This window comes from Eimeria maxima, genomic scaffold, assembly GCF_000499605.1.
Source record: "Eimeria maxima Weybridge genomic scaffold, Emw_scaff1179, whole genome shotgun sequence".
NCBI classification, from domain to species: domain Eukaryota; phylum Apicomplexa; class Conoidasida; order Eucoccidiorida; family Eimeriidae; genus Eimeria; species Eimeria maxima.
The window spans coordinates 1-10,960 of NW_013564196.1; the positions used below are offsets into that span (position 1 = coordinate 1).

The following is a 10,960-nucleotide window of genomic DNA, read 5'->3' on the forward strand; positions in this document are numbered from 1 at the left end:
ATATATATATTATATATATATATATATATATAGTGTGTGTGCAGTCTATACCCTGATATATTCAGGTATATTGTATGGTTTTCGTCCGTGGAACGGGCTGTGTGTAGCTGTCTGCTACTTTGTTTCCTCTTCTGCTTCACGTGCGGCTGCATCATGCATATTGTTTTTTTTTTGTTCGAACGACAGATACTACCTCATGGACACAGGGGAAGTCTCCGATTTGCTCGGCGCCTTGAAGCTAGTCTCAGAAACGGTTTGTCACCACCAACAGCAGGTCTATATGTAAAACTCCTGTTGCTGCAGCTGATGCCTCAAGCGTATTCATGCCCGCACATGTACGCAGGCACATATGTGCAGTTGTATATACATATATGGAGAAATGCGCATTTGTTGTGTCTGTGTCTTCTGCTGTCAGTACGATGCGTTCCACCACAGCCAAACCCTGGGGCCCCGTGCCTTCGCGACAGTGCGGCCTGATCTTCAGCAGCAACAGGAGCAACATCAGCAGCAGGGAGGCCACGACGAGGAAGAGGAACCCGTGCCGCCCCCACGCCACCGGCACAGCCAGCACCACCAGCTGGAGCAGCAGCAGCAGCAGCACTTGCTGCTGCAACAGCATCAGTCTGCGGACAGTTTTGGTTCAAGTATGGCCCATCATAGTCTGGCAACAGAAGGAGACATTGAAGGAGAATTTCCCCGGTCTCCTACTCCTTAAGCAGGATTCGCTGCCGCAGTGTGACCGCCCGTGGGGTGTACGGACACCTGGTGGGGGTGTATAGATTTGCATCACTGTTTTGTGATTATATGTTTTGCTCTTCTGACGCGCTCAAATGTGTGCCTTAGCCAAGGCCTTTCTACTCCGCCCTCTGAACTCCTCAACTTGCACTGCGACACCCGGCTGTTGCTAGCTTGCTAGCTATGTGGTGCAGAAGCAGCAGCACCAGCAGCGACAGTGCCTGTCTGCTGTCGTACAGTTTTCTACCGCAGATCTGGGGAAGCAGACGGATGGTTTGCTGTCTGTCGGTGGCTGAACCTCAAAGCGCCTTCTTCTTTGTAGTTGTGTTGTTGCTGCTGTCGTTAATGTTGCTCTTGCATTGCTGGGAGGCTGGGGTCCCTTTCAACCGCAGTTTTGTGGGTGGCGTGAATTCAAACACGGTTTAGCCCCAACAGCGAACTTATGAAGTGAGGCAAAGTGGGGATACGGACGCAAGGGAGGCGGGGGGGCTTCTTTCGAAGATACCAGAGACCTCCTTAATGTGTCATTTCCTTCCCCTCATCAATGCAACCAGAGAAGCAGTAGGGTGAACACAGGACCGCTACCCGTTGGTGTGCTGTGGCGTCGGAGCGGTTTGTGAACTGCAGGAGCAGCACAAACAGCAACAGCGATAGCAACAGCAGGCATTACATTCGGAAACAGAAGCCCCTGCCGTATTCACCGCCGTAAATTTGGAAACAGCGGCCTGAGCAGCCGCTCCAGCAGCAGCCACTGCAGCTCCAACAGCATATGCATGCTGCAGCCCCTTAAATGCCATGTCGCAGACATTTTGTGCATGCGTTCATGGGACAGCATTTCCACAGGTTATCTTTGAATTCGCATTGTTGCCCATACTTCAGCCTCCATAATAAAATATGCGAGTACCCCTGAGATGAGGCAGACGCTGCCTGGTTGCGCATACCCAACACCTAGCAAGGATGATGCCAAGCACAGTTTATTATACTAGACATTTCACTGCATTATTCGAATACCTTTGCATATTCCTGGCCTCTAAGGGCCGGCGAGGTTTTACACGATGGCAGTAAATTTGTTTTACCTGCGAAATTTGCCCCCCACGCAGTAAGTGTATATAGGAGGGTTAAATCATAGTTCACCAATCTCATAGGAGGAGGTATGAGATCACCTTACGAAACCTTGTTTAGGCTGTCAGGAGCATCGTCATCGTCTGCCAGAATGCAAAGCCCTTTGATATTGATGGATGGCACGCAAACTAAATATAATAATCATAAAACAAGATAATAATAACGCTAACATAATTATAATAATAACAATAAGACTAAAATACAATATTATATCACTTTCTAAAGACTACTTACTACATATATAACATATATCCACTCTATATAGAAAACTGTCTTTAAATGATTCCCCCTTCCCCGTACCAATTCGGCTGCATGTACGGACCCACAAGTCTATATTTTAGTTGCCTGTCCACTAAGTACTTAAGTAAAAATTAAAATGCAAAGCACTAAAAACTAAAAGCACCCAAAATGCAGGACACCGTGAGCAAGATCCCCCTCAATCGAACGGTCACAAGGAATGAAAACCGGCAGAAGTCAGCCTTTCCAAATATTCCCCAATTAAATGTCAAAAGCCTCATCACTCTCAGAGTATGAATGATGAGTGGTTGAGCTAGCTCCCTGAGGTGTTTACCTGGTGCACTTAGCTTCAAGGGGAGGCGGTGAAAATAACAACTTTCCCTCCTCTCTTCAAGGGTTGGCACGAGCACACGGGACTCTATGGGATCTAGTCAGCCAATCAACCGTATCTTCAGATAATGTGATTACAGAATATGCTTAATCGAGGCTGTTCAGACGCAAAGGCGACGCTTCTTGGGGGCTTCCAACGGCGTCGAGAATATCAGCCACACTACCCTACAGTAGCCACGTTCCCAGGTCCTGGCATAGTCGTATCATCTAACTCCATTTCTAGCAAAGGGGAACTTGTCCAGTAGTAGGAAGACCAGTAACCACAGAGTTAGGAGGTTCTGAGGGTGAAGAGGTGCTAGCGCTGCTTCTTGCATGTTGCAAAGTGGACCTCATATCTGGAGCTACGGCCAGGAGATGCAATCCTTCAGGCCATTCATAGGCACAGCCTCTGTGGAGACGCATTACAAACGGTAGGTACTACTGCGATACATATTCACAACTGAGTCATGTTGCAGTGGTACGGGGCTTTTGCGTTGGAACGGTACACCATGACATAATCGTAAGCATACCGTGGGTGATACAATAGAGGGAGAGGAGAGCATAATGGCACCTATGAGATGTAGGTTCAAGGAGGCGGGGTGAGGATACAGCAAGCACTGCTTCCAACGGCTTGTGCATTCTCTAATCTTAGATGAGTGGAACGAGTGTCCCAAGGAGCAGAAAGGCGAAGAAGCTCCGACATAGTGCAGAAGCGCTATGAGAGACGGGAAAAGCGCATGCGTTTGGAGGGTCGTCTGCAGACCGAATTTTGGGGATACCGGATCCAGTTTGGATCCGAGAGACACCACAGGAGGGCTCAATTTACGGAGGAGTTTTCAGTTGTATTAAGTAGCAAAGAGCTGCCAGCGGACAGGCAACCAGCTAGGCGCTTAGTGCATCGCATCGAACTCATCCCTAAAACTGCTGTGGTGTTCCAAGGCAAACGCAACACCCACATCTTGAAGCGGAGATCGAGAGGCAAGCAGACAAACTACTAAGGAAAGACACAATGCAGCTATCAGCTAGTGTGCCTGGCTAGAGTCAAGCGTTGGAGAAACAAAAGAATGGCGGGTGCCGCATGCGCGTCGACTTCAAGCCGCTCAACAAGGCCAAGGTAAATCAGAAGTCCCCGACGTCCCGTATCGCCGCCCTACTCAGGTTCGTAGGATTCAGAGGTGTATTTACCAGTGGACTGCTCTGATCCTTTCTGATAGACCCCAAAACACACCGATTACAGTCATAATACTGCACTTCGTATGCGGATGGGCGCATTCGTCTACACGTGTATGCCCTTTGGGCTCTTTAGTGCACCTGATGAACTGCAGTACAGGTACACGTAAACCATAAGTTTATGCGCCCAATTAGGTATGAATGGCAATATATATGAATGGCTTGCTCATATTCAGTCTGAATGAGCAAGAGCACGAACTACTACTCGACAAACAGCGATTCGTGAAAACACAAAACCGTTCGTTCTTACTCAATCAACTAGCTTCTGGTGGTTTCATGTGTCAGCAGCGGGGTGAGGTGAAGATGGATGCCATTCGGGGGTTGCAGCCACTCTTCTACATTCGTAAACGGGTTCAGAAGCTCCTTGGTCTCGCATTGTACTGTCTCAACTTCACTTCCGGTTTCCCAAGCATCGCCCCCCTCTGGCGGAACAAAAAGTGCATAAACAACACTGGGTGCTCTTTTGAGTTGCTGGTTTGCTGAGAGAGCATCATCGCGGTTACCACGCCACTGGCCTCAGTTGCTGAAAAGAAAGGCCTGTTTGAATCAGTGAAAGCGAATACAGGACACCACACCAGGCATATAACGAGGCCAAATGCATCTGTGCAAATCGTTGGTGTCCTGCATCCTCGGTCTACACCGCTCCATCTTTGGCCAGAACGACATTAGGCCAGGCTTCTGCGAGCTGGAGACGTACGTCTAAAAGCTCAGTCTTCCCTACACAGCTTGCCATTGGGCGTCGGTGCATGGGGAAACTATATGAACTCCAGGCCACACACGACAAACGGCTTCTTCAGCTACTGTCAAACCAGCCAAATTGCGAGACTCAAACTTCGCTCCAACAAGTCATCATCATTACGCCTTGTTCGGGTTTACCAAAAGATGTAAACTCAGCAGCCACAACCACCGTTGATCAGAGCGCTGTGCAGTTCAACATGTTTTCCACATCCGGAAGAGGGGTTTTACCCAAAACGCGCAAAACTATGTCTCTACCAGCATCGGCAAGCAACTCGATACTCACTGGTGCTGGACAGGCAGCAGGTAAGCAGAACAGCAGAAGACGCAGAATGGCGCCTTTACGGCGCTACAACCGAATGGAATTGGAAGCGAATACAGCCCTATACATGGCACACAACATGGCCGATATCGGCGCATGACATTGTTCTACTTGCTCTAGGGGAGGGGGCTCATGTAGCATCTGCAATGCTGACAAGTCCCTCAAGCGGGCAAACGCATCCTGACCCTGCCGTAGTAGACAATCGGTGCGCCATCAAAAGTTCGCAACAGTTATCAACAGTGTTGACGTATACAGTCACAAAGGTTTGTTGTTGCTTGCCTGTGGGGCTACCCAGCACCGTGAGTTACGGCAAGGCGCATTGCAGCTCAAGACAGGCCGAATCATACCAAGTGGCTCCTGGCGCTTGAGCCGTCTCCCTCAGGACACGTGGAGACTTGGGGAATTCATTTCGGTCTAAGGGACTTTCACGCCTGTCCGCTCAGCTCCAGTCTAGAACAGTCTCTGGACAGCCACCCAGGACACGCTGTTTGCCAACCGCCCCCCAACCATCCTACGTCCCGTGCCACCATATTGCTCTAAAAAGGCTGTGGCCTTGCGAATGTGCCATTCTTCTGAAAAGAAAACCATGAGAGCTGCAACTGCCTCCTACTGCATCGAGCTCCGTCTACAATGCGGTGCAGCCTAAGGAGGCCTGCCGCCGGGCTGCTACTGCTGGGGTGCTTTTGCTTTAATTCTGTTTTAAATATATTTGTTAAACTATTTTTATTTTTGATGCAAATCGGGTTTGCTGTTTGAAACTTCTACATCCGGCAGAGATGGTAAAGGAGCTGCCGCACAGAGCAGCAGCGGTGGGGCACTGTAAGGCAGTAAACCAGTCGACTGTAGCTGGCCCGTCGCTGTGGCTACCTTCGATTAATTGATGTTTGCATTCTTTAAGAAGTGGCAGCTGCAAGATTTACAAAAGCTGCTGTTGTTGCTGCTGCTGCCGACGAGGCCTTCTGCAACGTTGACGCGCGGCAGGAGCAGTGGCAGCAGACCATGGGGAGCAGCAGCAGCCGCCGCCACAGTAGCAGCAGCAGCAGCAGCAGAAGCGATGCAGCGGTCCTCAGTACTTCTATTTTTCCAACTCAAAAATGGGGCCTCAGCTGCCCCCGAATGTCGCGTCGGCTGTACATAACCCTGAAGTGGAGTATGCCCCCTCTGTGAGGTCCTTAGGCGTGTCGCTGTTGCTGCTGTTGCTGTAGCTGCTGCTGTAGCTGTTGTTGCTGCTGCTTGTGCTGCTGGTGTTGTCGCCCCTCCTTGCTCTCCAACAGCAGCTTGTACCACAACCCCACCATGTTCAATTGCCTCTTTGGCCTCTGCTCTGCCTTCTTGGGCAGTGAGGGGAGGCACAGAAGCAGACGCTGCTGCTGCTCAGCGACCTGCTGCTGGAGCTAGAGGGTTTATGCTTGATGGACTTGGATTTAGGTTTTGAACTGTGGGCTGGCTGAGGCAACGGGCGTGCTGCTTCGCCTTCTTGGCGCATCTGCGTGCCCTTTGCTGCTCGTCAAGGGATCTAGGGAGTTCAGGGTTGCCTCTGCTTTTACTACTGCTGCTGCTGTTGTTGCAGGAGGTTGGGGTAGGCGATTCCTGCGCGGGTTTCAGCATCAAGACCAAGATCGAACAGGTAAACCCCGCTGATGTTAAGGCGTCTCTTGCGTGTAGCCGCTGGCTGGCGCGGGTTTGTGCAATCTTTGTCTGGGTGATCAGCGAGGGTTGCTGGTCTAGGGTTTTAGGTTTTAGGGTTTAGGGTTTAGGATTCGAGCCACCCCCCACAGCCGCACATCTCTTTAGAGGGGTGCGCGACAAGGGGAACAGTGCTTCTGCCTCGCATATCGGCTTTTCTCTGTTTATGTTTGTTCTGTTCCCCTTTAATAAACCCTTTTGTCTTTGTACTCCGATGAACAAAGGCTGTTGTCTCCTGTCGCCCTCTTGCCACAGACGTCCGAGAATCAGCGCAATGCGGGTCACAAGTGAGCAGCAGAGGCAGCAGCAAGGCAGCAGCAGCAACAGCAAAGCAGCAGCAGCGAGGCAGCAGCAGCGAAGCAGCAGCAGTAGTAGTGCTCACACCAACAACAGCACCAGTAGTAGTTTTCAAACCTGCAGCAGCAGCAGTAAGGCCAGCAGTACCAACAGCAGCAGCAGCAGCTGCAGCAGCTGCAAGACCAACAGCAAGACGCGCTCTAGATTTTAAACATTCGACGTTCGCCTCTCCTTCTTCTGTCTGCTGTTGTTGCTGTTGCTTTTGCTGCTGCTGCTGCTGTCCCTGCTGCTGTTGTTGTTTGCGTGCTTGTGCTGCTGTTGCTGCTGCTGCTGTGACAGGTCGGACTTCAAGGCTGCTCCCTGTTCTCGCTTTATGAGAGGTAGATGCCATGCGGGCTCCAATTGCAAATACGCGGTAAGCTTCGTTGCTACTGCCCGTGCGGCTGTCTCTGCTGCTTGCTCTGCTGCTGTACCTGCTTCAGGTGCCACAGCTGCCTTCGCTGCTGGCACCACTCCCATCTTTACTGCCGCTGTTTCCGCAGTTGCTGTTGCTGCTGCTGTTTTGCTGTTGCTGCTGCTGCGCGGTCTGTCGTTATTGCTGCATCTGCATCTACTGGCATTTCTGTCGCTGCTTCTTTTGCGGTTGCTGCTCCAGCACTCAGCAGCAGAGCTGAGACCTTTTACTCAGGAAGATGGGGGGCCCCTGCCTGTGAGCCTCAAGGCCAGCAGGAGGGGTCCCCATGGGGGCCCCCAGCGCAGCGGCCTGAAGGGTGGGCACCAGCAGCACCACCAGCAGCAGCAGCTGCGCAAGCATGTAGCAGCGTCGCAGCGCTTAGGCTTTCCGGGGATGATTGCTGCCCGCGGCAGCAGCAGCAGCAAAAGCGGTGGTGGAGGCAGCAGCAGCAGCAAGAGCAGCGGCTGCAGCAGCACGAGTGTGAGCAGTACGCCGAGCAGCAACAGTAGCAGCGGCTGCAGGAGCAGTGGCGGCGTTGCAGCAGCAGAGCTGGCACACTCACGAATGCAGCAGCAGCTGCTGCGCGATTGTGAGGCTTTGTTGAGCTGCATGGGTTTAGCTGCTGCAGCTGGGTCAGGTGGCCCTCCCATCCTTGATGTTTACAGGGGGAGAGGGGGCTCTGAGGGTCCCCCAACACCTCTTACGCTCCATACACGGCAGAGTGTGGGATCACACACAGGCCCCTCTTCTCGCTGCGATCAGGACTGTCGGGCCACGTATTCGCTAGAGCAGCAGCTGCAGCAACAGCTGCTGCTGCAACAACAGCAGCAGCAACAGCAGCAGCTTCTGCAGCAACAACAGCAGCAGCAACAGCAGCTGCTGCAGCAACAGCAGCAGCAGCAGTATTTAATGCAGCAGCAACATCTCCACGAAGCCCTACTGCAGCAACAGGGGTTGAACGAGCAGCTGCAGCAGCGCCAGCAGCAGCGGCGGCAGCAGCAGCAGCAGCAGCAGCAGCCGGAGGCCGACCTTGCAATTGAGGGTCTCTTGGCGCAGCTAGCGGTGCTGCCCTTACCTTCCACAGCAGAGCAGCAACAACAGCAAGAGCAGCAACAGCAGCAGCAACAGCAGCAGCTGTTGCTGCAGCAGCAGAAGGTATTCCAGGAACAGCTGCAGCAGCAGCAGCAGCAGGTGTTGCTGCAGCTGCAGCAGGACCTCCCATTTTTCTTGAGTGCGGGGGGTTTGGGGGGTCCCCCCGGGTTTGGCCAGGGCCCCCCTCCATTTCTCTGCAGCAGCAGCGACAGCACCTCCCTATCAAGTTCAGAAGCCCGGCTGATTGCACAGGACCCTTCTCCTTTGCTTCATGTTGCAGAGGACCCCGGGTCCCTTGGGGGCGAGTGGAAGAGCAGCAGCAACAGCAGCAGCAGCAGCAACAACAGCAGCAGCAGCAGCACATGAGGCTGCAGCGGGGCGCCCTAAACGAGTTCTGCTTCGAGCGCCTCTTCCTGCCCCCACATCATAAAATCTAAGGAGGCCCCAGAGGCCCCTCAGAACAATCTTCAGATTCAGGTGACCCTGCAATTGTTGCAGCAGCAGAAGCAGCAGAAACAGCAGCAGCAGCAGGGACCCGCCGCATGTCTAACATATTTAGTGCATTGACTTCCACTCAGCCGCCTCCCATACGCCCCGAAGGCAGCGACGTTATGGGGCTTTCTGTTGGGTTAGCTGACTGGCTAGCTGGCTAGCTGGTTTGGAAGAGTTTATAGGGGCCCCCATGGCCCCCCCAGTTCCTCCTCTCTCTACCTGTGCACACCGCCGTTGCAAGTCTGGGGTTCATCGTGCCACCTTGGGGGCCCCGCTGTTTTGTCTGTGAACGAGCGAGCTAGCTGAAGCAAGGGCCAGCAGCAGCAGCAGCATCAGCAAGAAGCAGTGGGAAGCAGCAGGAGCAGCGCGCAGCAGGAGCGGCGCGCAGCAGCAGCGGCACCAAGCAGCAGCGGGGAGCAGACAGACAAGCAGGCAGTTCTTTGGGTTTGCTGTATTCCGTGGTTATCTGTTATTAATTTATTTATTGAATAATCTTACAAGTGAGGCGCCTACGGCTGTCTGGCGTTTGACTCCCTTCTCCATTTTCTACATTTTCTTTCTATCCTGTTTTGCAGCATAGTGGCTTCTTATTTTGTTTGTCTGGGTGTTGCTGCATCAAGCATATCCTTATTTTCCTTTTGTGCACCTTCTCTAGCAGTGCCCAGGGGCCCCCTCGCAGAAGTAGCGGGGGACCCCATATACGCAGGCTGCCACAAACCTTTGGCGCCAGGGGCCCACCGACCGCTGCTTTCTTTCTCTAGGAGACAGCAGCAGCAGATTGCTGCTGTCTACAAGGAGATACTAGCGAGCAGCGGCTTGCTGCTGTCTTTCCCTCAAAGGAGACACGAGCAACGGCCTGCTGCTCTCTCCCGAAGGAGACAGCAGCAGCAGCTTGCTGCTGCAAGTAGACCCGCCCTTGGCTTGTTTCCATTGATGGGATAGGTGGGCGCTGCATGGCTGCAGCAGAGGAGACGGTCTTCGTTTGCTTACCGTCTCCATTTGCTTGCTGTCTCCTTTTGCTTGCTATCTCCTTTTGCTTTCTGTCTCCCCTTGTTTGGTTTGTTCTTTGGAGAGACAGACAAAAACGCAAGCGCTCCTTCAAAGCCGCAGAGAAGACTATAATATACCGAAAGAATATCGCAAATGTAAACAGATGCACTTAACATAAGCACACGAGCTTAAGTGCTTAAATATACTTGGGCACCAGTAGAGCTTAAGGAAACGCATGGAAGCAGCACAGGGCAGCACATTACTTGCTGCAGAACGACGTAGATAAGGACTACCTGTAGGTGATTCAGTATGTCGAAGTACGTATATGGGAAGGCACACACATCTGGGGGTTTGTACAATCTGTGGATGTATCTGCCTTCGCCTCTGCGAAGAAACAACAATGAAGCATTCTACCTTGTACCTACGTGCACGGACGGATGGAATCGCAGTGCACAGTATGTACATATTTGAGCTGGTTCTCTCCAAAAGGGAGAAACACGAGCACTGAGGGGCGGCGTTGGGTTGCTCTTTGCTGCTCTTAAAAAAGATGGGGATTGCCTTCTTGCAGATAGCGGAAACCTGTTAATGCGGTCATTAGAGAAAGCAGGGGAGAGGTGTTGTTTTTGCTGCTGAGGCGACTGCTGTCTCGGTTGCTGTCTGTGCGTCTGTGGTGCTGTCTCGTGCAGTTCCGTTTCTGTCTCCGCTTTTGTTTCTCGTTTGTGCCCCTTCGGCCTCCTATTTTGCCTATATATCCCCTGTATCCTTGTTTTGTAGTTGGTGCTATTTGTTGTCCGCTATTTGTTGGTGCTCCAGATAATCTTCATGTGCCTCCGTAGGCTCATAAAACTCTGTCCTAATATATGTTTCAACTTATTTATTATATGGGCTATATTAACATGCTCCATTTCTGTCTTTTTGGGCCTCCTTTGGGTCTCTCCGCTCTGCCTCTGTTCGTGTCTGGGGCCTTCTTGTGTCTGTATACTTGAAAAAGGCCTCTCTACAACAAAACACAACCCCGTGCAATATATGAGTCAACTTTCTCTCTGCATGCATAAGTATGTTTTTTATATATAATTAGGCATGTACATGTGTGTACACTTGTGCAAATCGACATGTAGGCATATTTACTAGGCTGATACAAACGGGTCGGTAAATACGGAAATTATATATATATATATATATATATATATATATATATA

The 10,960-nt window shown here is 51.7% G+C and overlaps 2 protein-coding genes across 2 annotated transcripts; both read left to right on the forward strand.

The window, feature by feature from the left end:
* Nucleotides 1–186: 186 nt before the first annotated feature.
* On the forward strand, nt 187–715 carry EMWEY_00049470 (hypothetical protein, conserved; the record flags this gene model as incomplete). Its single annotated transcript, XM_013479496.1, has 2 exons — nt 187–253; nt 416–715. Coding segments are annotated over 2 exons (367 nt in total), but the record flags the coding sequence as incomplete, so codon positions are not given.
* A 5,129-nt stretch (nt 716–5,844) lies between these two features.
* EMWEY_00049480 (hypothetical protein, conserved) lies at nt 5,845–8,645 on the forward strand (the record flags this gene model as incomplete). Its single annotated transcript, XM_013479497.1, has 5 exons — nt 5,845–5,913; nt 6,321–6,377; nt 6,508–6,548; nt 7,073–7,148; nt 7,389–8,645. 5 exons carry the CDS (start codon nt 5,845–5,847, stop codon nt 8,643–8,645), a joined length of 1,500 nt encoding a protein of 499 aa, XP_013334951.1.
* Nucleotides 8,646–10,960: the final 2,315 nt, after the last annotated feature.